At 37.7% G+C, this 27,337-nt stretch overlaps 3 protein-coding genes across 4 annotated transcripts; 1 reads left to right on the top strand and 2 right to left on the bottom strand.

Moving 5' to 3' along the window:
- Positions 1 to 54: 54 nt before the first annotated feature.
- LOC137725534 (histone H1-like) lies at positions 55 to 1,455 on the bottom strand. The gene is made up of 2 exons (XM_068464259.1): positions 1,127 to 1,455; positions 55 to 1,006 (listed from the first exon to the last, which is right to left on the bottom strand). Exons 1-2 carry the CDS (start codon positions 1,325 to 1,327, stop codon positions 311 to 313), a joined length of 897 nt encoding a protein of 298 aa, XP_068320360.1. The 5' UTR covers positions 1,328 to 1,455; the 3' UTR covers positions 55 to 310.
- A 13,852-nt stretch (positions 1,456 to 15,307) lies between these two features.
- LOC137726897 (ethylene-responsive transcription factor 8-like) lies at positions 15,308 to 16,076 on the top strand. Its single transcript, XM_068465848.1, has one exon. The coding sequence runs from the start codon at positions 15,337 to 15,339 to the stop codon at positions 15,883 to 15,885; it is 549 nt and encodes a 182-aa protein (XP_068321949.1). The 5' UTR covers positions 15,308 to 15,336; the 3' UTR covers positions 15,886 to 16,076.
- A 2,620-nt stretch (positions 16,077 to 18,696) lies between these two features.
- On the bottom strand, positions 18,697 to 21,754 carry LOC137725360 (probable WRKY transcription factor 21). Of its 2 annotated transcripts, XM_068464019.1 has the most exons (4): positions 21,292 to 21,754; positions 20,144 to 20,945; positions 19,893 to 20,018; positions 18,697 to 19,182 (listed from the first exon to the last, which is right to left on the bottom strand). In XM_068464019.1, the coding sequence occupies exons 2-4, from the start codon at positions 20,941 to 20,943 to the stop codon at positions 19,038 to 19,040; spliced, it is 1,071 nt and encodes a 356-aa protein (XP_068320120.1). In that variant the 5' UTR covers positions 20,944 to 20,945; positions 21,292 to 21,754; the 3' UTR covers positions 18,697 to 19,037. The 2 variants fall into 2 exon arrangements, with proteins under 2 accessions (XP_068320120.1, XP_068320119.1); XM_068464018.1 differs by having other exon boundaries at positions 20,144 to 21,752.
- Positions 21,755 to 27,337: the final 5,583 nt, after the last annotated feature.

Here is a 27,337-nt window from a genome sequence, read left to right as displayed (position 1 = left end):
TTGGATCGTTCACGCAATTGGAACATGCAGAATAATGCTAAAATGCGCAGGGGGGAACACGAAAACTCTTCATCTTCTCTAATTCATCAACTCAAATGTACTGTACTTCGTTACAATCCATTCCCAAACTCTCCCCCACAAAACCCTAGACAAAAATAAACAGACCGATTTTCAGGCAGAAAATTACTCCAAAATGGAAAATATAAAATAAATTCCGGATTTTATATTCCTTTTTCGTAACTGCAGAGACGGAGAGATTTACAAGACTACCCCTACAGACCAACTAGACTCTCTTCCTCTCTAAACGCTCTCACTTCTTTCCTCTGCGAGCTGGAGCTTTCCTCGCCGGCGACTTCACGCTCCGCGCCGGAGCCTTCTTCGGAGTCGACGCTTTCTTAGGGGCAGGCCGGGGGGTCGGAGCTTTCCTTCCGGGAGACGACCGTGTCAGCGTCCTCGACACCTTGGCTGGCTTCTCCTTTGGCTTCGGCTTCGGAGCAGCCGCCTTGGGCTTGGCAGCAGCAGCTTTTGGCTTGGCGGCCGCGGATTTAGGCTTGGTGGCGGGTTTAGGTTTGGCAGCAGGCTTAGACTTAACCGGAGCAGCCGCTTTGGGCTTCGTAGCAGCAGCTTTTGGCTTAGCTGCGGGCTTTGCCTTCGGTTTCGCCTTAGGCTTGGCAGCGGCAGCAGCCTTTGGTTTGGCCGGAGCTTTGGCAGCTGGCTTTTTCCCTCCCTTAGGCTTCGCAGCAGGAGCTTTTGCCTTCGGCTTAGCGGCCGGCTTCTTCTTCACCGGAGAAGAAGGCTTCGGCACCGAGGACCTCACAGGCGGGAGCTTGTAGGAGTTTTTGACCTTGACGATCTTATCGGAACTCACAAGCTTCTTCAAATGGAAGAGCAGAAGCTTCTTGAAGTTGGGCGGCAGCTGCTTGTGCTTCTCCTCGATGAACTTAGTGATCGCGTACTGGCTCGAACCAGTCCTCTCCTTCAAAGCCACAATTGCGTCCTTAACCATCTGCAGAGACAAAATCGAACCGGAAAAATCAGATCGTAAACCCTAAATTCCCAAAACTTGCAGCACACGAATCGAGAAATTGAGGATTCGAATTCTAGAAAATTCCAGAAAATGCATTACCTCTTCGTACGGAGGGTGAGCGGGGGCGGCTCTCGGCTTCCTCGGAGCAGGTGCCTTCTTCGCTTTGGGCTCCTTGGCCTTGCTGGCCTTACCGGGATTGTCTGCCGGTTTGTCGTCCGCCGTCTCGGCGGTGACCGGCTCGGGAGGAGGATTCTCGACCGTCTCGATCGCGACGGCCACGGTTGCTTCTTCGGACGCCATGGTATCGAATTCAAAAGCTAGGGTTAGGGTTTGGAAATGAAGGGGAAGGGGGAGGAGGACTGAAATTTGAAAGAGGGAAGAGAGAGAGAGATCTGGATCGACCAGGCAATGTGCGTGTGTTGATTCACCGGTAGTTTCGTTGTGTGAGAAGATGACGGAAATTGGACGGTTTAAATAGTCAAGTGCGTGAGGGACGATATCCGAAGGCTCAGCGCTGATTGGTCGAGTGCCCCAGCACGCGGATCGCTGCCTTTGAGGAAGTTTGAATGTGGGCCTTTGGATGAACCGTGGTGGACGGTTGTGGATGCTCTGGGTGGGAGAGGTGTAAATGGCTGGGTTTGGAAAATGAGGTGCTCATTCTTGCTTTGGGTGTGCTTTTGTGCTCAACTGATTTGATCACAAGTTGAGATTCACTTGATGGATTTGAGTGAAATTTTTTTCACCTTGTAGGAAACTATCTTAGCTTTCCGACGAGTGTTTTTTCGTGTTTTTCCGATTACGGGTTTGGGATTTATTCGGATTTGAAGCCCCAATGGTCAGGATTAGGGTTTATAATGATGTTATTGTTGTCTCAAGCGATTTTCGAAGAATGCTCGGAACCTAACCCGGATTTTTTCACCTCACTCGATACAAACGTAGTTAAGGAACGCGCCGGTTCAAGAATCACAAAAATCTGACCGGATTCGGGTGTAGCAAAGTGGATCGGAACATGGATGAAGTTGCACAAAATTTTTACTCTTTGTGCAAAGGTGTGACATATTACATGTGGTAAGTATCCTATTTGTAAAAAAATCAAATGACCTAACAAATTAGCACTAAATCTATACAATCTGTGACGTCAAAAGTGATCTTGGAACATAAATCCAAGTGAAATCCAAATCAAATGGTCATTGGGTTGATTTAGAACTAAGTACATATGTTCCTCTAGCATGTAGGACATTGACACATATGCCACTTGCAACTTATGTAACTTGACATGGTCGACTTCTTGCTTATCCGTTTACTCCTTCAAAAACTGAGGACAATACTGTATTTTTACCCCAGATTAAAGCAAAATTTGATGTAAAATATGCAGTAGGTGAACAATAGTTCTTAGTTTTTTGCTTATCTCACTCACTGGCTTGCTAATTGCACCTATCAAAAGGGTTTACATACCCAGAAGTTGCTCCCAGCTTTTGCTGCACCTTACATATTTTCCAGAACCTCTTACATACGCTGCATCAAAACTCGTAATACAATTAAATTCATATGTAAATTAAGAAACTCATATTGGAAATTTCGGTGCAGCGAAGCGACTTGGACTATACACAAGAACAACATAGTCTTCGGTTGTTATAGGTATGTCGTTTTGGTACCACGAAACTATCCATTACATTCCGCTAACCAAACGGGACCTCAAATTCCTCGCGCCGGACGGATGTTAGCTCTTTCATATACATAATTGTTTCCTGCATCTGCTTTAACCAACCGTGGTACAATGCAGAAAATGCACCTGCTTTCAACTTAAAACTTGTGAAAGTTACTAGCTTGTTCTTCCCAGATTTTTTGCAGCGTTGAATTAACGGGTGGCTTTGATTGATTGAATTTTCGTGTTTCCTTTGCTGACCATACACATATAGATTATTATGTTGCCTATATTATGACATTCAGTTGGACTCATACATGAATTAGCTAACAAATACTGGAAATTTGCATCATGTCCTTGCAGCCAAGTGACTCGGACTTCTCACACGAACGTCTTCATTTTGTTATAATCTGTCATATTGGTAACTCGAAACAATCCAATGCATTCCGCTACCAAACAGGCCCTCAGTTTCCTCGCATCAAAGGAACCTTAGCTCTTTCATATACATACTTTTGTTCCTGCATCTGCTTCAGCCAAGCATGGTAAAAAATGTGCAAACACCAAGTTTCAACTTTAACTTGTGAAAGTTACTAGCTGGTTCTTCCCTTGTTTCGTGCAGCGGACGAAACCAACGGGTGCCTCGATCGAATTATGTAGTTTCTTGCTAACTAATACACATACAGATTTTGATATTATCTAAGTCGACCTAGTCCTCCCGTTTCCTTCTTACACTCGCCTCCCACAACTGGGAGTTTACCAATTTTCAAGGTGATAAACCATCAACATAAGTACTAGATACACCAAAATAGTATCTCAGGTTTTGGTTGTTGAAGGATGCTTGGCTTGGGACTGCTTTTAGATTGGGTAAAAGGCTAAAAGCGCTTCTAGTGTGACAACATATAGAGCTTTTACCAAAAGCGATTATGAGCAGAGATGATATTTTTCAACTTTCCATGGAAGTGATGTGAGATGTGACATTGAAATATTGTACACGTTGAAATTTATTAAGACTCGTGGTAAATCTATATAAGAATACATACACAAAACACTATCGTATCATTCATTAGTTTGGTCTAGTAGTTTGTTCCCACATGCCTTGAATTGTTCTGTTTCACGTTGCTGGGTACTAGGCTAAGGATCCTTCACTCCCACCAAATAAATGAACATGAGATATTTAGAAGTTCATTCTGCGGACCAAACAAGCCCTTATATTTTTAAATTATTCATAACATAATATTACACAATTTCCCCATATATCTATCTTTTTTTGTGGATCATATTATCTAATTGTGAAGTTTTTTTGTTAACATCCGATTGTCAAGTCAACTCTTTTATTTTTGACATAGCACTTAGTTGATCCATTTTTTTTCTCTTAAATGAATACTAGACTCATAACACATGAATTAATAGACGTCATATATAGACACTAGATAATAACATTTTTAAAGAAACTTTAACCTTCTAGATATAGAGACTCGTCTCCCGTTCTTCATTATCACATTTATGGAGTTCAATCGCAACACGTACTTTTCTCATCTCTTTGAAGCGGCACCATCTCTCTTTGTTGTCGCCAGATTTCGATGGATAAGATGTAATGTACTAACCCAAATTGTTAACGGGGACAAATCGATGTAGTTGGTTGGTAAACAATGATTTAGAAATTTCAATCCACCGGAGACAACGAATCCGTGATAAACTAACCATCAATTTCAGATTTTAAGTACCTTCCCAAAAAGTCTATGCAATTTCACAAATTTTAAAGATAAGATTTTAATTGTGGTCAGGTGTTAATTGGAACTTAGAACCCTATAAAAAGAAATGTTCAAGGAATACTATACCAATTGCTAGTTGGTTATATTGGTTGCTACTGCCTTGAGCATAGCAAATGAAATATATAACCTAATTTTTTTTCCTTACAAAAGGCACTTGTTTGGATATTAGTGAACAATTGAATCAAATATTGACAACAAAACAATTAAATATCGATGACGTGCCTAAAAAGAGAATCATTTTCGAATTTGAAAAATGATCATCTCGACTAATTTCCCATTACTATGGTTATTATTGTTTGTTAAGATGACCGTCAATTGTTAAAATGGATAATAATGTTGGCTTACAGTAAAATCATCATTATGTTCTTAAACCAATTTACATTGATATCCCCGCTACAATTATCTAGTCTCAGTTACCACTTAGTATTACAGTATAGTTGCATTTCTCTTTACTTGTAAGTGAGAGATTTTATGTTCAATTCTCGACAAAAACAAATTTGAACAACATTACTAGCTCACTGTGAGGCTAAGCCCACTCCCTTTCCCCTTAGTGTAAATAATATCGTTTGTTCAGAAAAAATATTACTTAGTCTCAATTACTTATTCCATCTTTCTTATAAGAGATTTTTCAATGTGCCCGCAATATGGGCACATAGCTATATGTCATTATACAAGTGAAGAAACACTTGAAAAAGAAAACTTTTTTCCACTTGTGTAATAACATATGACGTACAGTCTTATATTCCTGGTTCATTAAAAAATCCCTCCTACTTATGGATAGCCAACCATTATTAGGCCTCGTTTGACAGGTCGTATAAGGGACCGGATAGGACTAATATTATGGAGTCATCTCGTATTAAATAGCCGCTGGATTAGTTTAATCAGTCTGCTTATTTAGTAGGGTATACACCTGCTTAATAGACCTTTCCAAAAGGAGTGGATCCCTTTCCTCTCTCTGACACTTCATTCTCCACGACACCTCCTCTCACCGTCTTCGTTCTCCCCATCGCCTCCTCTCGCCAACATCGATCTCTCCGTCTCCTTCTCTCACCAACATTGATCTTCCCGTCACCTTCTCTCGCCGTCGCCATTCTCCTCATCGCCTTATCTCATCGTCGCTACTATTCTCATTGCTCTCTCCTCGTTGCGCCAAGCACCGTACAAAGAGAGTTTCATACTCATTCACAACAATTGAATTCGAATTGGGTTTTCTAATCTAGTATGGGTTTATTTTGGAATCTTGGTTGAGAATTCGAATTGGGTTCTCCTCGTCGAATTAGAATTGGTATTTTTTGCTGCTATTTCTGATCTGACCTGGGTTTATTTTAGAATATTGGCTGAGAATGATGATGGAACTTGGAAATTAGGAAAATTTTCATCTGGGCCATTTTATTATTATTTTAATTAGATTTTGCTTCAATTGGGCCTTTTTAATTTGCTTTTTATTTTGAAGATTAGGATTTGAAAAGTATTTGGGTTTTTAGATAATTACGTTGAATTCATGTCTGCTATAGTATAAATAATATAGTCATTAGTCTGATATTACACAAAACTCCTAATTAATTTAGTTAGTACTATCCGATGACTATTTATCATATCCGACTGAAATAGTCATTACAGTCAAAGCTACCAAATGAGGCCTAGATCCGAAAATAGCTATTAAGTAAAAGTTTAAAATGAGGCAACGTGGGACAATTTGTAGCATTAAAAGTTGTTTTGGTCAAATTTCTAAAGTACAAGCACCAAACTGCTAAATGCACTAAACTTTTTGCTTCAAAGTGTAACTTGCTTCTTTTAATTTTTAACTTTTTGAGGACGGTAACGTAAGTAACGGTCGAACTTTGGCCGTACGCGCAATCCAGAAATTACGATCCCTTATTCCCTTCCTAAGTTCCCAGCGCAGATAACGTTGAGAATGCCGTCGGCCCGTCTGATTATCAAATTTTCCCAAAATCTTTATTCAAATTGGGAAAAGCCCATTTATAATTTTAGGGGCCTGTTTGTTTGAGATTGGTATTGCAAGGACTAAACCGTATTGTGACGTTGGCCACCTCTGTATGGTAGAAAATGTCAAAAAGAGCTTCCTCATCGTAGATGCGCTTCCTAGAAAAGCATTTGTGAGATGATAATAGATGCTTCTTCAAGAAGCACTTGTGAGATAATATTAGATGCTTCTTTAAGAAGCACTTGAATTTAATGAAAATGCGAGCTTGTTTATAATGAAAACACTTTTACTAGAAACGTTTATGAGCAAAAATATTCTCTACATAAGCAACTCTAAACGAGTTCTAAATTTATCGTGTGCATTTTGTGTCGGATTTCAACATGGTTTGAAGCAGAAGGCAATGGCATTGATCGATAAATTGCGCACAGCGGTAAATGATGCAATTTGACAATGCCATTTCAAAGTGACTGTTCATCTACATTAGCCCTTGATTTCATGTTGGGTAATGGATTTTTGGAAATGGGAGATACTTTGGTTTCGTTTGATTTGGTTTAGCCCCGTATAGGTTTGTATTTCCAAAGGTATTCACTATAGGCACAAACAACGCATGATGTTTTCGTTGAATTCAAGTCTAACACTAGTGTCAAGATAATTCTATATGTGTTTGTTTATCATAATTATAAGAAGTGCATTATTCTTTCGCTTTTGTTCGAGTTTAATCTGGTTAGCATGTATCATCTTCTTTATTTGCATTGACATTGTATTGTGTCAATGCTACTTGTTTTAAAAATACGACATGACATGATCTGCACGTCCCCGATTAATAAAAATGTGGCATGTGGATGCTGGAAACATCGTCTTGGGTTGCATGAACTCCGTTCAGTTTGCACTGCCACCGTTTATCTGTATTGTAAGTTTAACTTCATGCCGTTTGTATGGCTACCAACACGATAGAAAGTTTTCTTGTGAGCTAAGATAGCACTGCAGGGGAAAATATTGTCGTCCAAATATGATGTCCTTTCAAGTATCAATGTACGGAATTATTGTCAAAACGTGTGGTTACGTTTATCTGTTAATTTCTACGCTTGAAACAGAAGCGAGAGGCATCTCCGGATGAGAAGCCGGAGCCAGTGGGGACTAACATCCGCAACATGTTTATTGTGCCGGAGATGATTGGTGGCGTTATATATACAATGGCCAGGACCATTGGGTCAGCCTTGGACAACATCAAACAAGGTTCGACTGTTGGACATGCTAGGATGGGACTGGACTGGGCTTTGAATCATGTTCTATTGATACCCATTCATCTGCTGGGACAATTAGTCCGGTGAATTCGGAATCTAATTTAACATCAGGCCACAATCCTAATGGTCTCTCTTCTGGTAGACCGGATTAGGTAGGATTAGTCCAATTAAATTGGATATGAATCATATTCAATGTTTGATGGCGTTAAGGGTATCATGGATCGGATATGGATTCGGATCTATATCCAAAATAAGAGGGGTTTTGAAATCCAATCTTAGACATCACGAGATATAAAAGCCCGCGCAATGTCACTAGTTTACAACTTTAGCTCCACATAATTACAACAATGTTTACAATTCTGTTACTACATAAATACAACCATATACAATCCTATTTACACATATATGCTAATCAACATTTAGAATTATGTGAAATGGGGAGGGAGTTTTACCTTAGTACAAAACATGATTAAAATGAAACAAATCCCCATGTCATTCGGTTTGCATTTTGACCCCTCATCTTATAAACTGGGCTGAATGCTGCACATGGACCGTCAATTTCCACCGCAAAGAAGGGATTCTCCATCGTCACCACCATTGGTGTTCTCTTCCTGCTTTCCCTTGCCCAAAAATTGGGAGCCTATGTACAACCAAAAGTGCGGATTTCTAAGTCCCAACTATATACAATTTACTTGAATTTCTCAAAACCTAATGCAAACAACTAATTTGGCTAAAATTTGTCCTTCATGTATTTTCCGCATCTGAAAAACTAATACAAGGTTCTAAACATACAACCAAAATCTCTAAACAGCTACAATCAGCGCATCGGAAAGCATAACACCACTTTCAACAACGACCAAACTCATCATCACGTAGCCACAACATCCCTGTTAAGCAGCGCTTGGGTTTTAAGAAATAGAAAATGAAAATCGGATAACGTAATGTTATTTTCAAAAGATGAACACTAAACGTAGGATAAAGGTGACAACGAAATCGAATTATGGGTTCCTACCGTGCCCCTTACAAACTGTCCTTAGTTGAGCAACATATTCAGATATTTTCTTGATGGCTTCCACCTACAAAGGTAAAAGCAGAACATCAAAAAGCATGCCGCAAGTGTTCCTGTAGAACCTTTCAAACTGAAGAAAAATAAAGGAAGATATCAAGACTGACCTGCTCAGCCAAAAACTCGGTTTCAACAAAATCTGTTAACTGCACATCTTTGTTCTTCTCAGCAACCTGTTAGTCGTAAATTCGGGAGTGAACATAGTATAGTAAGATTGTTAATTCATAACACAAACCAATCGATGTTACTGGTACAAAATAAAATCACCTAAACCTAATAATCTTATATTAAGAAGACATCATACAATAACAATGTATGTCTTACACTGTGCAAGTGGAGCAGCTTTCATTTGCCAATTTCTCAATCGACAATGCAAGCTCCATTGCCGAATAAAAAAATTAGTACCGAGAAGACATCAAATCCAACGAAGAGAGCAGATAAAATTGAACCCAAAAGGCAAAAGCCTTCTCTAACAAATAGATGCATATAAACAGTCATTTGGATAGATATGGGTGTAAACGGAAGAATAGAGACGCACTGAGTCAAAGAAATCAAGGAGAGATAATGGAATTTTGGAGGAATACTGGACGATGACGAACTGCGCAGCCAGAGCTGTTGGTGGCGGTGATTCCACTGCGAGAGATAGTTCGAAAAAAGTATTCAATAAATCTTACAGAACGTTAATAATTCAGTCATGAGAAATCGGTAGTCGATCCACTTGTTGGCCTGCTTTCGCACCTCGCTTAAGCGTCTACTTAGTTAACATCCCAAATTTGCGTTGGAAATAAGGAGTTTGGTATTGAAAGATAAAGTTTTAAATCATAGAGGGAGATACAGATGGAGAGTACATAGAGAGAGATACAGCGCTCGCAAATATATATGGTTATCTGCATACAAAGAAACATAACACTGAAACTGTTCCAAAATCATTTCATTCAAACCATCAAAATAGTTTTAAAATTATCTGCATGGGTTAAGCAAATTCTATGAAAGTAAACTTCAATTGAAATGCATAAAGAATAAATATTACCTTAAATAATTTGTAACCATATATCTTCCCATTATCACCAAAAGAGGTATTCAAGTCAACAGGCTCCGCTCAATACAAAAATCTGTCTGCAGCACCCGCTTCCACCTTGCTAGAAACTACGATAGTAGCCATTGGTTAAGCTTTCGTGGTAAACTAAAAATTGAGATATTATAAAGAAAACAGATAATACTTAAGGAAACTAATAAAAAGAGTTTGAAAATTTTGAGTTTTAATAATAAGGACAAAATAAAGGGTAAAGTAAATAGTACCAGGTTTGACTTTTTAATGTAAAAATGTAGTTTTTCGTTAAAGTGAATAGTATCGTGAGTTTTTCGTTAAAACTTCCTAATACTTAAACAGAGAAAAATCAACGAAATATGACCATCTTTGAATATATTCTAAACAACCTCCATATAAACACGAGCACATTTTCATACACTCCATCTTCTCCTGTCTCAAATCAAATTCGTTTTAATACAGGTCTCAACAAATCAGACCCAAAAAGCTCCCTTTTTACGTACATCGATTTCATCTATCAAAGATTTCATAAACTTTTTTTGAACCGCTCATGAAAATTAAACATTTACATCGACCCACAAAGAAGAATATGGACAACGACAAAGAGAGAATGCAAATCAAACCTAAACAAAACTCAAAATTGAAATTGGGCATTACAAAACTGGACCAAAACTTTAAATTTCTGACCTTGCATGGAGAGTTCAACTCACATAATCATTCGCTCGTCAAACTCAGTGCTAATCTTCTGAAACATCGTCTTCTCATATACCTATGCATAATTCCAATTTATTACATCTAAAAAAACCCAAAGAAGTTGCACATACGTACAAACGCGTGGGTGTGTGGTGAAAGACGGACTTAACAAATGCTACGGTTAGGGGAGATGATCCTTTACCATCCACCCCCGCTTTGTGCCTTTAAAAGCAAGTGCTCAACTTCAACTCCCGAACCCTCCAATCTCATATACGCTTGTTTATTGTTGATCAACCATTGAAAAAAAAGCTTTTAGTTGAGCAGATGTCATTGCCTTCTTCCACTCCCATAAAACAACCACAAACCCATTTCCATGTGAATTTGGGGAAATTAAAAGATTCAAAATTTAATCATCCAACTTAGGAGAAAACAATTAAAATTGAACCTTGGGAAGAGAAAACTTTCTTAAATTCAAAAAACCCATATGAAAAAGTGAAAAGAGTTGTCGCGGGAGATTCAGAGTTCAATTCATACCTTGAATACTTGATAGTGAGATCGCGAGGGATAGGTGAATGCCTGAAGCTGACGCACAACGAGTTGCCTTGTCCAATCCCTAGCCAACCTACCAAACATGCCTTGTTGGTATACGGTTTTGTCGGAGAAAAGTTGTAAATTGAGTATATTGCTCTGTGTTTAAATTTCATGATATGACTACGTGTTTGGTGATGCATGTTGTATCTATATGGCGGTAATGGTATCCAAACACAAAGTCTTATCCTTTGTAATCTTTGACCACATAACTTATCAAGTTGCCTTGTCCAAATTTTTCTCGCAAGGCAAAGCTTCTTATCTCTTCTAATACAAGTATGAGACATTCGGGGTGCGTTTGTTTGACCTCATTAATTATCATTAAATTAGACTGGACTACATATTAATATAACCTTGTATTTGTTAAGTGCAGAGACTAAATTAAATGAGACTAAATGGGACACGCATGGACTAACTCCCTCGCTAGTGAAACCTGTCGAGAACCATGGGATTCGCGGGGACTAACTCCCTTCCGCCTCTTTGCTCTATGTTTTCACAAACGGAGCTGTCATCGTTCCCCCCTCGTCAGTTCCCCCTCCCCTTCCTCATCTCTCACTCCTCGCTTTCTTCTCTTTCTGCTCCTTCGAGATCTAATTCTCCTTGATCCAATCCGACTAGCGCCCAGTAATCCCTTCGATGAGTTCGTTCACCCACAAGGGATGCTTGGATTTCAACGTCTCGAAAATTGCCCTCTCGGAACTTCCGAACACGGATCCAAACCTCTCCAAGGTCGAATTCCTCCTCCTCCTCTTCGCCAACTGCCCCCAACCGTTCAAGGTCTCCATGGACATCAAATCAACGACGTACAACCTGAAGGTGAAATTCGAATCAGTTTGATACGTGCAAAGTTTGTGATTGATGTTTTTTTGTAAAAAGGGAGATGAAGAGGGTAATACAGCAACGTTTTGTAGGATAGTGACAAATTACAAAGTCTAGTTCCATGGCAAAATAAAAATATTAAGACAAAAATATTTTAGTCCAAGACCAGGCTAGGTTATCCAAGTAGTTTTCTGCTTAGTTTAAACCAATCAGGTTCAGCTTAATTTGAAATTAGTCCAATTTGAAATAATATGACTTGGTAAGGCTACGTTCCCCGAGTAATTTTCTGCAGTCGAGCATGTAAGATGGACTGAAACGTAAAAAGAAAGTCTGTCTGCGCGTGAATTTGTACTGTAGTCTGCGCGGTGTGCTACGACTCCGCGGCGGGAAACTTTCAAGCTTAGGTAATGATAGTGTCAGCGGTGTCAGTCAGTGAGAGACAAATATGGGGCCCCAACACCCCATTCACCCCAGACTGCCATCGTTCATTTCTTCCCCACGTGCTCCTCGTGACCCCCTCGTCTTTTTCGAAAGCCCTACCACCGCTTTGCCGCCGATTCATTTACTTTTGGGTGCTTGCGAGCGCTTCGACTTTTGACTCATCAACATCACGACAACTTTTTATTGTTTTACAATTGAATTTGCTAATAATTAAATGAGAGACGCTAAGGTCATCATCAACTGAAGTGTTCAGAAGAGTTGTTCATAAGAGTCACATGGTTAAAAATAACTCGGCCTCCAACTGAAGGCTAGATCAAAAAGTTTATGGGTATTACTAGATAAAAAAGGATCAAAAGGCCAACCGACATGCCCAATTTAGCCAGCCTGGCCGACCTCAGGCCAGGCCACAATTTGAATGCAACGGAAAATGAAAAATTCTATAAGTAAAATGAAACAACATAAAAAAAAAACATTTAACAACATGAAACTTAAACAATATTTTTAAAAGTATTTAACAACATAAAACTTAAACGTCTACTCCATGCTTCTTTTGGCCCAAAGATGTGCAACAAGATCTTGTTATAGGTACTTGTTTGTGGCACATAACGTATTATCCTATAGCGCCTCATGTACTCATTTAAAGAGATACTACCAGTTCTTGGATTAAAAGACAAATTAGGACCATCATATATTTTTGCACAGACCCTTCTTGACCTATTTGGATCCTCTTGATCGTTATCATACTCTCCATCAATATACCCATCTCGCTCATCCTCTATAATCATGTTGTGTAATACGATGCAAGACATCATGATGAAGTCTAAATTTTCTCAACTCCACCCTCTTGCCGGTTCTTTGTTGTAATTTTTAAATTTAAATAATAAATTATGTTTGACCCTGTAGCCCTTTGGCCCTTTGGCCCTCGGTTGAATATGGTTTTTTGTGACAGGATTATGTTTGGCCCTATGACCCTCGGTTAGAGATAGTAAGAAATATGGTCATGCACCGTTCATTAAAATATTAATTTATTGGAGGAACATAGGGCTAAAACGAGCTATTTTGCCCTCCTTTGGTTGGAGATGGCCTAAGGAGGCTCTTTCAAGAATTGGACTCTTTATAGACTTTTCATCAACTCATATTTAAGTATAATTTTCGTGTTAATATTATAACTTCACCTTATTAATATGGCTTTATTTGCTTCAAGGTATCAAACTTACTACAAATACAAATTTTCGTCATATATCAAGTTTGACACCCTAACTCAAAACGACCCTCATTTCACCAAAACCTAGTTTATCAAGCAAATCGTGAAACAACAAGCAAATAATTTTTTTTTTTTTTGAACAAACGATATTATTTACACTAAAAGAGTGAGAGAGTGAGTTGACTCTACGCTACACTAACGAAAATAATGTGGTTCAAATTCGTCTTTAGCAATAATCGAACCTAAGATCTTTTATTTATAAGTGAATAAGAATATCACTGAATCATAATATTAAGTGATAACAAGTAAAGTATTAAATAGAGAGAATAACCAACTTCAAAGATAATGCAAAACCAATCGACGTTCGTTTTAGCTGTCACATAGAAACCGACAATTATAAATGTTGGTCTGCAATCCCAAATGTAAACTAACAAAAAGAAGTGTTTGGATTTGTGCAAAACACGTTAATTATATTTGATAATTTATACCCCCACAGTATCTCGTATTTACACGAATGCCTTCATTGCGTCAAGTCTATTTAAATTAAAGGCCAAATCGGATAAATAATCCTCGTAGTTTTAAGGTATTCGGATGATAAATTATGTGATAAAAAAATTCGAATTTGAACCCTCGTGATAAAGTTTATTCGGATTTATGTCCCAAAACCTAACTTCCGTTCTTTTCCCAAAAGTAGATTGTATGCAATGGCTGGGATCCCAGAACCTGCATTCCCAACACCCGTCGAAAGCTTTAAAGGTGCCTGGTTTCTTTCCTAGTCTTCTTTATGATGCTGGAGACATCTCCTTGAAACTGGAAAGCAAACAAACAAAACAATTCCCGCAATAGCTGGATTCATGCGTTCGTTACAAACAAAATTGCATGTTGCCGCATGTTGTTTCTAACAAATTGTTCTACCAAAGCAGCATTTTGATACCGATACGAAACCAAATTACCCATCAAAGAACTGCAAAAATTAGAGGTCCAGTTACAATTTCTAAAATATTTAGACAAAATTCCTACCAAACCCGCATTTTCTTGGCACAATTCAAGAACATTAAAAAAACAAAAAGAAAATAAAAATTGGGTTCAAGAACCAAATCAAACCAATCAAATCCACAGAAAATTTGAATTGGCATAGAACAAATCATGAATTAAACGGTTTAAATTGTAAACAAAATCTGATCCAAAACACCCAACTTTGTCAAATTTCGATTTCTCGAACCAAACAATTGCAAACCCAAATCAGAGGATGCCCAAGCAATTCAATCACAACAATTGAAACAAAAACAAGAATTGGAATTCGTAAAAGAGGAATTCAATCACTACAACAAACTACGGTAATTGAAGAACCAAACGGAGAGAGAGTGAGAATCGATTTGGAGAGCGTTCCCTTCTATCTTGGGTGATCACTGTCGAATCAGAGGTCCAAAGGGGGAGAAAGAGCGCATCGGTTTGGGCGAAGAAACTTACATGCAGGCTAACGGAGAAAGAACGAAAGTTACATTTTGAACACAAATCCTAATAGATTTTAGCACAAGGATATATATCCGAATTTTTTTACCACGTAAGTTATTATCCGAATACCTTATGATCACTAGTATTATTGATCTGATTTGACATAAATTAAATTCGTTACCTTATTCAACCCATTTACCTTCCAATTTAGTATTTTACTAATTTAAAAATATTTTCGTAAAAAATAATATTTTTTAATTCAACCCCGAAGGCCAAAGCTGTCGGCGTTAACCCAGACTGTCTCCTCCCCTATAAATACCCTCCAAAACGCCAACCCTAAACTCACTCAAGTCCTCGCCCCCATTTTCTCTCTCCGCACGGTCCACCCAATGTCTACTGTAGACGCGCTCCACCTCCGCGACACCGCACTCTCCCTCGCCGTCGAACCGCCTTCGCCTCCGCCTCGCAAGCTTCGAGCTCAGCCCAGGCACGCTTCGCCCGGTAAAGGCGGCGGGGGAAGGGATCCGCATTTTAGAGGCGTGCGGAAGCGGCCGTGGGGACGGTTCGCCGCCGAGATTCGCGATCCGTGGAAGAAGACTCGGAAGTGGCTCGGCACCTACGACACCGCCGAGGAGGCGGCGCGTGCGTACGACGAGGCCGCGCTTAGCCTCCGCGGTTCCAAGGCGAAGACCAACTTCGGTAATCTCGCTCTTGCTCCGCCTCACTCGCTTCTCCTCGGCGGCGGCTCTGAGATGCTCTGGCCTCCACCGCTGATGTACGTTATGACTGGAGCTCCGGCGGTGGCGCCGGTTAGGTCGGAGTATACAGGGTACATGCTTGAGAATGTGGACGTGGTGGTGGGCGAGGAGGAGAAGAAGATGCGGAAGAAGAAGAAGCCGTTCTTGTTCGATCTGAATCAGCCGGCGCCGCTGTTCTGAGCGGCCGCCGATGTGGTTTAGGCTTTTCTGGTGAAAGTATTTTGGGTGACTCTCCATTTTTGCCCTTGGCGTTTACTCTTAATTTCTACATCACATGTGTACAGTTTTTGTAAAAACGGGAATAGAAAGGATAAAAATGTTGAGGGCGTGATTAAAAGTTAATTACCGACTGTTAATTCTGTTTGCCCTGAGCTTTATTGATTCGGATATTTGTGGCAACTTCTTAATCATTTTTATTTACTTATTTTAGCATGAATTAATTATGATATTTGTACATGAAATCTCTTTCCCTTTTGTTATATTAAATGTTAGATTAGTAATAATTCATCATTGATATTCACGCACGCATCAACGACGGCTTTTAACAAAATTTAGCATAGGGCACTAGAATATTTTTGTTTTGCATTTGAAAGGTAAATCATGTTGACTAGTAGGAGACGTTGGTGGAAGAGAAGGGAACAAAGAAGAAGACGCCCACCAGTGGGGACTCGTGCTACTTTGGTTTTGTTTTGTCCCGCACGTACGTCATACATGATTAAGAGTTTTTGACAGGACGATACAACAAGGAAATATATCTTCTGCGGATCTCTTTCTCCGAAGTTTGGAGATCAAGTGATCTGAATTTTTAAAATTTGATCAAACTATATAGGTCACCTGATCTCTTAAAAGTTATAATAATTTTATACCGTTTGATTAGATTTCAAAAATCCGGATCACTTGATTCCGAAACTTTGAAGGGAGAGATCCGGAGAGCATCTCTTTCCATACAACAACACCAAGCATCCCTCTCTTTCCTTGTTTTATTACGGTATGGGTTGTGATTATCATATTTTCATTTCTTTATTGCACTTATTTTTTAATTAATCTTTTGACGCTTTTGATATATTTAATTTAACGGCTAAAAAAATAGTGTTATGAAAAATAAGAAAGTTTGAAAATCAGTGCTAACCTTGAAAATCATAAAATTACCATTGTAATCCTTTAATTAAAACTAAACATAAATAAGAAATATGAACACTAACTAATGTCACAGCTTTGAATCATGGGTCATGGGTCATGGGTCAACTAGTCAACCCACCATGGATATTAGGCTGGTCCATTCAACAGACTTGACAAAAAATTCTCAATCAAAACCAAATTCTGGGTTGGGCTTAAAACTAAAGCCCAAAAAAGAAGACTAAAGAGTACTGGTTGATTGATTGTCAAGACTCACGAATATTAAAATAAATTAAAATAATTATATTAATTATTGATTGCGTAATAACATAATACTCTGGTTGGTTTAGGGAGCGGTTAATCAAAGATTTGGAAAACGTTGCAGCAACCATAATCACTAATTAGACATTATTAATCTTCTTAAAAATATTGAGTGCGATTAAGTTTTAACCTCATCCAATCTCGTTGACTTTCTTCTCATGACTGCTACAACACGCCATTGACCTTCAAGAAAATGATTTTCCAACATTCCCCTATTTGTATCTAGCAGGAAAATAAATTCAAACTTGGGAGGCGCGGCATTGCTCTACTCAATCTATAACATATTTAGAAGAAATTAACTGCGTTAGTGTATGACATACATCATATCAATAAAGTATCAAGTCTGCAACCAATGATCCAACAAACAAAGATTTAGTGATGACAAATGTCGATGTTATTTATACACAAACACGTACTAAAAAATTTAGAAAAAATGAGATCCCCTAAATTTCATTTTCTTTGCAAACCCCAAAAGCAAAAATAGTAGACGACAAAATGTTTGAGGTCAGCAAAATTTTTTTTTTTTTTCTTCTGTTAAACGATAGATTTTGTTAAATTAAATTTTAAATTAGCCATTCATAGGGTTTGAAGCAATACTATCATGCAAGGACTTAACACATTTCCATCACTGTACTAAACGGCTACTTGCCGCAACAAGCATTTCATTGTGCTTAACTGTAATCGTTCAAATAGGCGGGAGGGAATGAGAGAAAAATTAGGAGGGAAAAAAATGATTTTTCTGTTGTAACACGTCATCTTTTCATTCTCTACATCGTTTTGGTAGCGTACTGAGCCATATCACTTCCTTTATTACAAGCTCCCAAGATTCACCAACCAAATAATGAATATTTACCACTTCCAGCAACTGTCTTTTTACCTACTTCGATTCTCCATTAATTCTCCTCAATTTTTGCTAACTGAAAGGAAAAAAGTTAACTTGGGTAGAATGTACTAACCACGTCATTCGTAAAGCATTTAAAGTATGAGATTTATTTTGCATTTTTTTATCTCACTCACGCAATTGTACGTTTGGTCTAGTCTCACCACATGTGAGAGTTATCATACTTATAAAAATATTTTGATAGTGTTATTATTTTGTATGATAACACTACCAAAGTATCTTTATCGGAAGAGTAAGGATAAATTACCTAAAACTGTGTTTATTGTGCATGCAATTATATATTCACGTCACTTGATGAGTGATACAAAAACATGGAGACATCGACTAATGTGATGAATACTACAAGAAAACATTCTATATCCCCGACTGTATGCAAAAATCGACCCCATATCTGGGAATTGAACCCAAAAATATAATTTTGGTTTGATTGGAGTGAAGGAATAACAACACCACATCTTGGTCCCCCTCATTAGTCACACCTAACTTACTTTTCTTTTTCCCCACAACAATTGAAAGCAGGAGCAATTTGGTAAACAGGACCACCTGTGACTTGGCTTCTAATTCATCCTTCCTAAAACCATCTACCATTCACAACAAACTTTATCACCCAAACGTATAAACAATGAAGGTAGAAAATGAAAACCAAAAGTACCACATCAAAGGCATTTCATTAATTCCAAAAACCCTAAATGGTTTGAAGCCCTGATTGCTAAAAGGAACACAGAAAATAAATAAATAAAAAAACAGTTCTTATGGGACGATGACCTAATTTTACAGACTTGTTTGAGTCTCCCCCGCTGGGGATTCATGCCCGCTTGCCTAAATGCAAAAACGCTCGAAAGAGTCAACTTCCAAAAGCCGAAATAGCTGCTCCAATTTGTAGCTCATGCTTGAACCATGCAAATATATGTACAGGAGCATCCCAAGCCGAACATAGATAAGGGTTTGACAAAGTGACCGTTGGGCTTGAGCTCGGCAAGGCTCTCCACGAATGTCACGTTGTTGTGGATTGCGATGGTATCCTTGGGTGGTTATGCTCACCTTCATAGGTAACAATAAGCATCGAGGGTTCTTCCAAGCACCTCTCGACATGCTTCCTTGCTGGACAACCTCTCATGCTACTGCATTTATAGTATCCCCTGCACAAGTTAAAGGAGCTTCAATAGTTAATTAAGTTCTCGAGAAGTTTTAACATAAAAGTCTCTGATCTTCGACAAGCATAGTAGTATCGAATAAACTCAAGAGTGAATATCAACAAGCATTATCAAATATCAATTACACGTCATATTCAACTTGGATTCTTTCTGACATTTGATTTCCAAGCATATGGATAAACATGAAATTGCATAGAAGTGTCGAAAAAACTTGAAAGTTCATTTAACAAGCCTCATCAAATATCAATCACATTTCATATTCAAACGTGAATTCTTTGAACAAATCTTGACCCTAAATTCGATTGTAAAAAAACTATGGATAAAAATTTAATTAAAATTTAAAAAACCACCTAGGCCACAGCCCCTGCCTGCTGCCTGACTAGCGCCTTTTAGAACCTTGATCATGTATGTGAAAAATACATAGAAAAGTATTCATGAGGATCGACTTGGGATGTCCCGGTCTAGATTTATTATTGAGTAGGTTTCTTTGGGCTCTTGATTATAGACCCGTTTTTCAACCCAAAAAAAAAAAAAAAAAAAAAAAAAACACAGAAAAAGGTTAACACTAACAATCACTACATTCAATATTCAACCATGCTAATTATCAACTCTGCATATTATAGACAAAGCATTGGAAGAAGATATTGGGCATCAAATGAAATCAATTTCTCATTCGAAATGCAGAAATATGATACCTAGGGTGAGGGGAACCCTTGATTGGCTTCTGGCCATATTTCCGCCATGAATAATCATCAGGAGGGATATCTGCAAGCTTGTTACTGATAGCAGGCACCTTAATTGACCTTTTCACCCTATGCTTCCTGGCAGCAGAACATAAATAACATAAAATAGTTAAAAAGCAAGTATAACTGCTCCTCCATGACAAGACACAGAAGCATTACAAGATATTACTGAACCAAGTAGAGCATAAGGAGACAAATCCGACCTCTTCTTTGAGCAGTGACATCTACCACTGCTACCAACGCATTTAACACTCCCATCGTCTCCCCTAGCAGAACACTTCCTCTTGTGATGTGAATTCTGATCTGAAGAGATAGGAGCCCCGATCAAATGGAAGGAATTACCATCGAAGTTAGCCACACTTCCATCTATGCTCAAGGAAGAAATGAAGGATCTCGTAGATGACATTGTAGGTGTGTAGCTAGAGCTATCAAAATTCAGATTTATGCCGCTATTGCTCCTACGATACATCATTTCTGTTTGGGGCTTCATCTGCTGCTGCTGAAGTAACATCCTCTGCTGCTGATGCTGTTGCTGTTGTTGTTGACGTTGCTGCTGCTGTTGTTGCTGAAAGAAGTGATATTGCGCCGGCGGCACTTGTTGGGCCGGATGAATTGGGGTTTTCCCATTAGCACTCAATTCCAACGATGGATTCCCCAAACACAAGGAACTTTTAACATCTAAACTCAAATCTTGAGTTGAGTTTTCAGGAAATCTAGATTGAAGAAAGTGGGGAGTTTTGGATGGACGGTCCCCAATCGAGTTAGGATTATCCAAAAGGATTCTTTCAGGAAAAGGGATTTGAAGCTTCTTGAGCTTTCTAACTCTAGCATGACCTAAACCAGTATTGAGAATGGATATAACTTTCTTAAACCTAGACACTGCCTTTCCAGTTTCCACCATTAGATTCCTATACTGAACTTGATCCTGTGGCTGAGACAAGAGGCTAAGAACTCTATGGCAGCTCTCAACAGCTGCTTTGTTAGCTTCTTCAACTTCCTCCATATCTACCAAAACTACCAAAAATAATTAACCCACAATTCTAAATCCTGAAAAGGCTATAAATTTACACAAAACACACCAAAAACTCAGCAAACCAACCTAATTTATAGAATGTTCAGCAATCCACAGCAGATAAATCAACTACCCAGATAACCAAAATCCCATTCTTTTACCCACAAGTATTCAACTTTCTAATGAAATTTCACCCAGGAGATGAAACAACCAACTGGGTTTATGAAATTTGTCAGATTAGAGGAAACCCCAGATGGAAATCAAGACATTACAGCAAAGAAATTTGGTAAAATTGTCAGTTGATTGAGGGAAGAAAACAAGAGACGCAAACGGACGGACCTTGTTGGAGTTGATGCTTTCAAACCCTAGATTCTCAATTCATGCTTTTGAGATTGAAAGGTGTGAAGGAGAAGACTTTTGCTTTGCGCTTGATAGAAATCACACTGCCACAAGAATACAAAGCCAAAGCCACCATCTTTGTTTTATTAATATAAATTACCCTTTTTTTTCTTGAGGGAGAAACCCAAAGATTTGAACAGAGGAGACAGAGAGGAGAGGAGATATAAATAAACAGTGAGTGCCAGAAGGGGGGAGAGAGAGAGAGAGAGAGAGAGAGAGCTGAGGAAATAAAATGGAGAGATGAAATTGCCGCCTATGTCACAGATATGAAGGCGGGGGTCCCGGATTGAAGACCCTTGTCATTCTCTTTTCGGAAATGGTCTTCCTCTACTCCACACAGACGTCCACAAAATGTTAAAGTGAGCCTTTGCTTTTACGGTCTACACGAAGTTTTCTTTTTATTTTTCTCCCTTCACTTTTTCTTTGTTTTCTTTCAAGATTTGATTTTTCCTCTTTCTCTTCCCCCCAATTCAATTTTCAAGTTTTTAAATTTGGTAATTTTTTCCTCCTTCATGAGAGAGCAAGACCACTAAATCCAGCTTTACTTTTGTAACTTGCATAAAAAAAAAACCTGTGTGCTCTGACCAAATTTACGGTGTAACCAATAAAATATATATCTTTCTTTTTATCTCTTTGAATATGAGCGGTTACACTGTTAAATCTCTTGTGTGCTTAGTGAGTTGTTAGATAATGGTAGGGTTGTTGAAGAGCTAGATTTCGCTTGGCCTCTCTGCATGTTGTGCAGCCTCTACAAATTTGGATTGGGCATTAGAAAATGAGGACAAAGACGGTTTTGTATAGTCCATTCATCGATTGTCTGCATGTCTTTCTTTTTTTGTGTAAAATGACACTTGTTTGAACGTAGTCACATGCATAAACGTCCGTTTGGTCAATTGTACAGGGTATCACGCTTGTTTCCTTGCGCTCAAGTTTGAATTTTCTCATAAAATTAAGCAAAGTACCGGTTAAAGTACCGTTTCGCCAAATAAGAAACAACTCAAATGCACAATGTTGTAATATATGGTAAAGTTGGGTAAGTTGTAAAGATCAAAGTTTTTTTTCTTTTCTTTGTTTAATTTTTATTCACCAACCGTCGTTGATAAGATTTGAATTCACCGTTCAACAAAATGACGTTCAAGTGCCATTATATCAAGTGATGATTGATAATCTACTATTGTTTAACAACTTGGAGGCTTGAACTTCGTCATAACAAAGATTAGATGCAACTCTCTTTCGTTGCTTAATCTTGAATTTTTTGAAAGAAAAGCAAATGGTTAAGTTGTTTTTGTCAAATTACATCAATTGCTAGAACATTTTACTTAACTAGATTTAAATAATGACTAACTATAATAAAATAGTGATTACATGTCACTACACTAAATAGTTAAGGGTGGTCATATTATATTCCGTTTATTCTTCAAAAAATGAAATCTAAACCTTAGAATATAACATGCTATGTTCACTGATTTAGATGTCACCCTTATACACAATAATTTTTTCTCGATAACCGTGAAAGTGTTCAGTAACTTAACTGTTGATATTACAATTACGATATCTATAAAGAGAATATTGTTAATATGGTGGACACCGTAAATCAAGATAGTGATTGAATGATCGATCTTATGAACAAAGAAAATTGAGAATCAGCCTTATGAAGAAAAAAAAATTAAAATTGACTCACGCTTTTCTTGTATTTTATTTTTATTCAAATGATATATTTATATTAAAAATTAAATAAACAAATTGATTTCGATCTCATTGAGTAGTAAAAAAAAATATTAAAAAAAGAAAGAAAAATAGCACGACATTAGCAAAAGCTTTTGCTCCTTACTTTGCTTCGAAGTCTTATTTTCCCTCTGCAGCGCGGCTTATCTCAACGTCCGTTCAAGAGTGGGGCCCAAGGCCTAGTCCAGCACTCGAGAGCATCCAATATAGCCGTTGCCAGGACGGTTAATCATTTATCAACACGTGTAAAACTAAACCCTAAAGTCTGACACATAAAACGATGTGCCGTTGTGACTGCTTGACAATTTGTATCCTTCGCCGGGGAGACACTGTTGCTTCGGTGACTGAACCCGCCATGGGGTCCCACCGGTCCTACCTCCGTTGACTTTACTCTCTCTGATTGGCGTAATCAGCTCACTTTCGATTAAAAATTAATTCACTTAATAATATGATGTAATGCCTAATTAGAGATCTTACATGATTATTATTGGAGTGCGACTCGTGCGGATAGATGGTCAACAAATCCTAACCTAATTTATACAATTCAAATTTGGGTTAGTTCAGGTCATGCAAGTTTAGTTAGATTTGGGTTTTAATTGGATTCGGGTTTATTTGGATTAAGTTTAGGTTCGTCTAATTTTATCCAGTTTAATCTTATAAGTTATAACACATTAATATTCATGATTTTTAAATTTTGAATAAAAAAAATTAGTTACATTTTCATTTGCACGTCATCAATCCACCAAAAAGTCAAAGCAAACAACTTGTAGACCATTAAATATTTCAACAATCCAAAATTAAAATTAAATAACAAGATGTATACAAAATTTCAATCAAAATAAATGTAAAAGCAACTACTTGAAGTATTGTCATTCCAAAACTTATATATAATTTATAAAAAATGAAGTGGAATGGGTAATACGTGCATGAGAGAATTGAGGCTCAAAATCAGGTTTGGCTTGGGTTCACATGGGCGAGAAAGACGTTCACTCAACCCAACCCAACCGAAGAAATCATTGGGTTGAGGTTGGGTTTGGGCGGATTTTTCTTCATCTAACCCGTCCAATAGGATTTGAAATCGGGCTGGACATAGACGGATCCAGGTTGACCTAACTCAAGTTCCACCTCTAATCATTATATATGCCTTGTGAAAATGTTTAACTTTTAAATAACCATTATACAATGTTCAACAACTATATTATGATTATGAAGAAAAAAACCATTATATTATGATCGTAAGACTAGGACGATTGTCGCTTTCCTTTTCTTCAATATTGATTGTGTAAAAAAAAAAAAAAAAGACTACATATAGAAACTGACCGATGTTAAGTGAAATGTAATTAGCAATCACGTGTTTCTTTCTTATTTTGGTGGAAACTTATAATTGTTGTAGTGGATTGGAGCAAAGCAACCTTTGGCCTTCATTTTTGAAAGAAAATTTCGAGTTCGGAATGAAACAGACGTTCGAAAAATAGAAGTTGACACAAAACTAGAAGAAAACAGTTATTCCAAACATTTTTGGACTGAAATTGGAATTAACAAATTTCGATCCGCCTCGTATGAAAACACACTTATATGCATACTACATAAGGCCGGGGCTGTTCTTGTTAATTTGGGTCCCTAGACGAGCCTTCGAAGTGGAGCTCTAGAATAGACACAGGTGTTTAGAATTTGGTGTTTGTTTTGGGGAATGTGACAAAGGCTGGGTTTAGCCGTTTAGGGTTTGGTGTCTGGTAGTCAAGGGAGTGCGACCAAAAAAGTAAACATGTTTGTTTTTGAAGTCGAAAAGAACAAGTTTGAGTAACTTGATATTTCACTTTTCACGTACAAAACAGGTTTGTTGTTTTTTATTTAATAATTATATAAAACAAATAAATCTTACAAATGTTGGGCTCAACCACTCAATCCAACTGGCTATTGTGATTAGACAAAGATTCAAAGTCTGTAAACTTCTTATTTGAACAAACACGATATTTGTAATATTAACTTAAATATATAAAAATTGTGACCCCTTCAAAGTGGGAACCCTAAGCGGCCTACCTACTCCAGCTACTCTCTGAGCCAATCATGCTCAAGGCTTATAAACATAAGTTCGGAGAATGAAGCAATTCCAACACTTTCAGTATTTCACCATGCATGAATTTAAGAGATCAAAACATTCAATAACCCAAATAACACAATTCTATATCACCCAAGGATGAAAATTACATTAGTGTGATCATAACGTTAAATTTTCAGAAGAAAAAAAAAAAAAAGAGGAAAAAGAATAAAAGCATAATTACGAGTAATAAAAAGTAGAGAAAGAAAAGTTGGATTAAAGCATGGTTTTTCCCACTCAAAGTGCACGAATCCATACTTTACGACGTTTAAGTCGGGAACAATTCAGATCTTAAAGGTCAAAAGGTTAACTTTATCCAAAATGTAGAGCCATGAAAACACCGATACTTTACTTTTTTTTCCCTTCTCCTTTATCTATAGTTTTATTTGAGAGGCGTAGAGAATTGTCCTAAATCGGAAAGTTAATGAATCTTATATAAGCTTACAAGAAGTTTAGTTACTATTCATCACCGACTTGTTTTACGGAGGAATCCCCTTCCTTCATAGTATATGAGGATATTGGTATACTGTTCACACGTGAAGTTTAAAAGTCACATATGCAGCTACATCACCCAACATGTATTGTTTACATGTGTAGTTTAACTATCATCACACGTGGACGGACCAATGAGAATATGGACAATTATTCCACTTTGAAAAGTTAAGTAACTTTGCATTATTTTCTATTTCCTTAATTATTTTTTATTTCTTTCATTATTTAAGAAGGAACTAACGTGGACGATTGGATATGTAAACTGAAAGATCTTTGAGGAATCGCAAAAGCTTCTTTGTTCCATCTTTCTTTTCCTTCCCTTCTCTCTCACTCTTCTACATATACAAACTAATGATTTCCTTCTTGTTGCTTGATTGAAGAATCAAACCCCCTCCAGCTCACGTTAGCGTCTGCATGAGAGTCAGGCATCTTGAAACCCTACATACACACTTTGTTTATTTATGTCTGTTGATTTTGTTCAATTCATTCGATCTAACTGTTAGAATTTGATAAGTATGTGCGAGAGATAAACAGAAATGTGTAAATAGCACCACCCTAACTATTATTGTACAACAGTATTAAAATACAATCACATGGTATGATCGAATCAACATACTATAATTATAATATTAAGAATCAGTTAACTCGGTATACAACATGACGGTATTCCAAAAGTACAATTAAAAGAATTTGTGAACAAAATGGTCCTGGTAACGTTAATGAATCCACCTTGTCCTCCAAGACATTCTGTCCCATTGTCCATCTGGTCTGTCTGTCTCTTTAACTTTGATTGAAGAATATTTGCTTCCCAAAAACCCCGATTACACACGCTATCTTTTCTTTGGGAGCAAACATTTCACAAGCTTTTGTGGCCCATCACATGCATGGATTTGATTTTTAACAACTTTATCCTTTTTTCATGCCAAAAAATAAAGTAAACGAAAGAAAGAAAGAAAGGGAAAGAGTGCATTGGGATCCGGTAAGGCTCCGTAAGGCCTTCATTAGAGAGAATTTTAATGAAAAGTTTGTTGTACTGTTCAATTTAACAAAAAATTATATTTTACACTAAAAAGTCAATTCTGGTACTATTCATTTTACCCTTTATTTTATCTTTATCATTAAAACTCAAAATTTTCAAGCGCTATTCATTGGGTTTTTTTTTTATAATTAGATTGGCAAAGGGGAAATCACATTATCTTTGTCTTTGGTCTACAATCCAGAGCTCTTCCCGGTTCTCACTTTTTAGAGGGCAGCCATGAAATATTAGCATGCGTCCTCTCAAATAAAGCTTTGCCTAGCTTCATTTTTTATACAAGCGATTACTCGAAAAGAAGAATTATATTTAGGACTTCTAATGCATATGTAAATGCTCTTAACCACTTGAGCATTTTAACGGGCTACACATGTTTTGGGGGATTTGTAAACCCTGTTGGATCTCATTTTATCAAACGGGATCGGATGCGGCCTTTTCGACCATTGTGAATAATCGAATGTAGACGTTCAAGAAGAAAATCAAAGAAAACCCAAGACAAATCTTACGGGATGAGAGTGGCTGATCGGTTGGTTGCAATTTGCCAATCGACCAGCCAGTCTCATCTCAGAATCTTCATCACAGTTGAGGGCAGTTATGAACTTATAAATGGGTCGGTTATTTAACTCTTGAAACATAAC

This window comes from Pyrus communis, chromosome 2 (genome assembly GCF_963583255.1).
Source record: "Pyrus communis chromosome 2, drPyrComm1.1, whole genome shotgun sequence".
Classification (NCBI taxonomy): domain Eukaryota; kingdom Viridiplantae; phylum Streptophyta; class Magnoliopsida; order Rosales; family Rosaceae; genus Pyrus; species Pyrus communis.
This window is presented reverse-complemented; position numbering and strand designations above follow the sequence as displayed.

Bases quoted from the DNA above. Each gene is read 5' to 3' on its own strand.
- LOC137726897 (XM_068465848.1), top strand. From the start codon at position 15,337: ATGTCTACTGTAGACGCGCTCCACCTCCGCGACACCGCACTCTCCCTC.
- LOC137725360 (XM_068464019.1), bottom strand. From the start codon at position 20,943: ATGGAGGAAGTTGAAGAAGCTAACAAAGCAGCTGTTGAGAGCTGCCAT. The intron at 20,019-20,143 runs GTCGGATTTGTC...TTCTGCTGCCAG, and splicing joins TGTCACTGCTCAAAGAAGAG to GAAGCATAGGGTGAAAAGGT. The intron at 19,183-19,892 runs GTATCATATTTC...TAACTTGTGCAG, and splicing joins AAGGGTTCCCCTCACCCTAG to GGGATACTATAAATGCAGTA.
- LOC137725534 (XM_068464259.1), bottom strand. From the start codon at position 1,327: ATGGCGTCCGAAGAAGCAACCGTGGCCGTCGCGATCGAGACGGTCGAG. The intron at 1,007-1,126 runs GTAATGCATTTT...TTGTCTCTGCAG, and splicing joins CTCACCCTCCGTACGAAGAG to ATGGTTAAGGACGCAATTGT.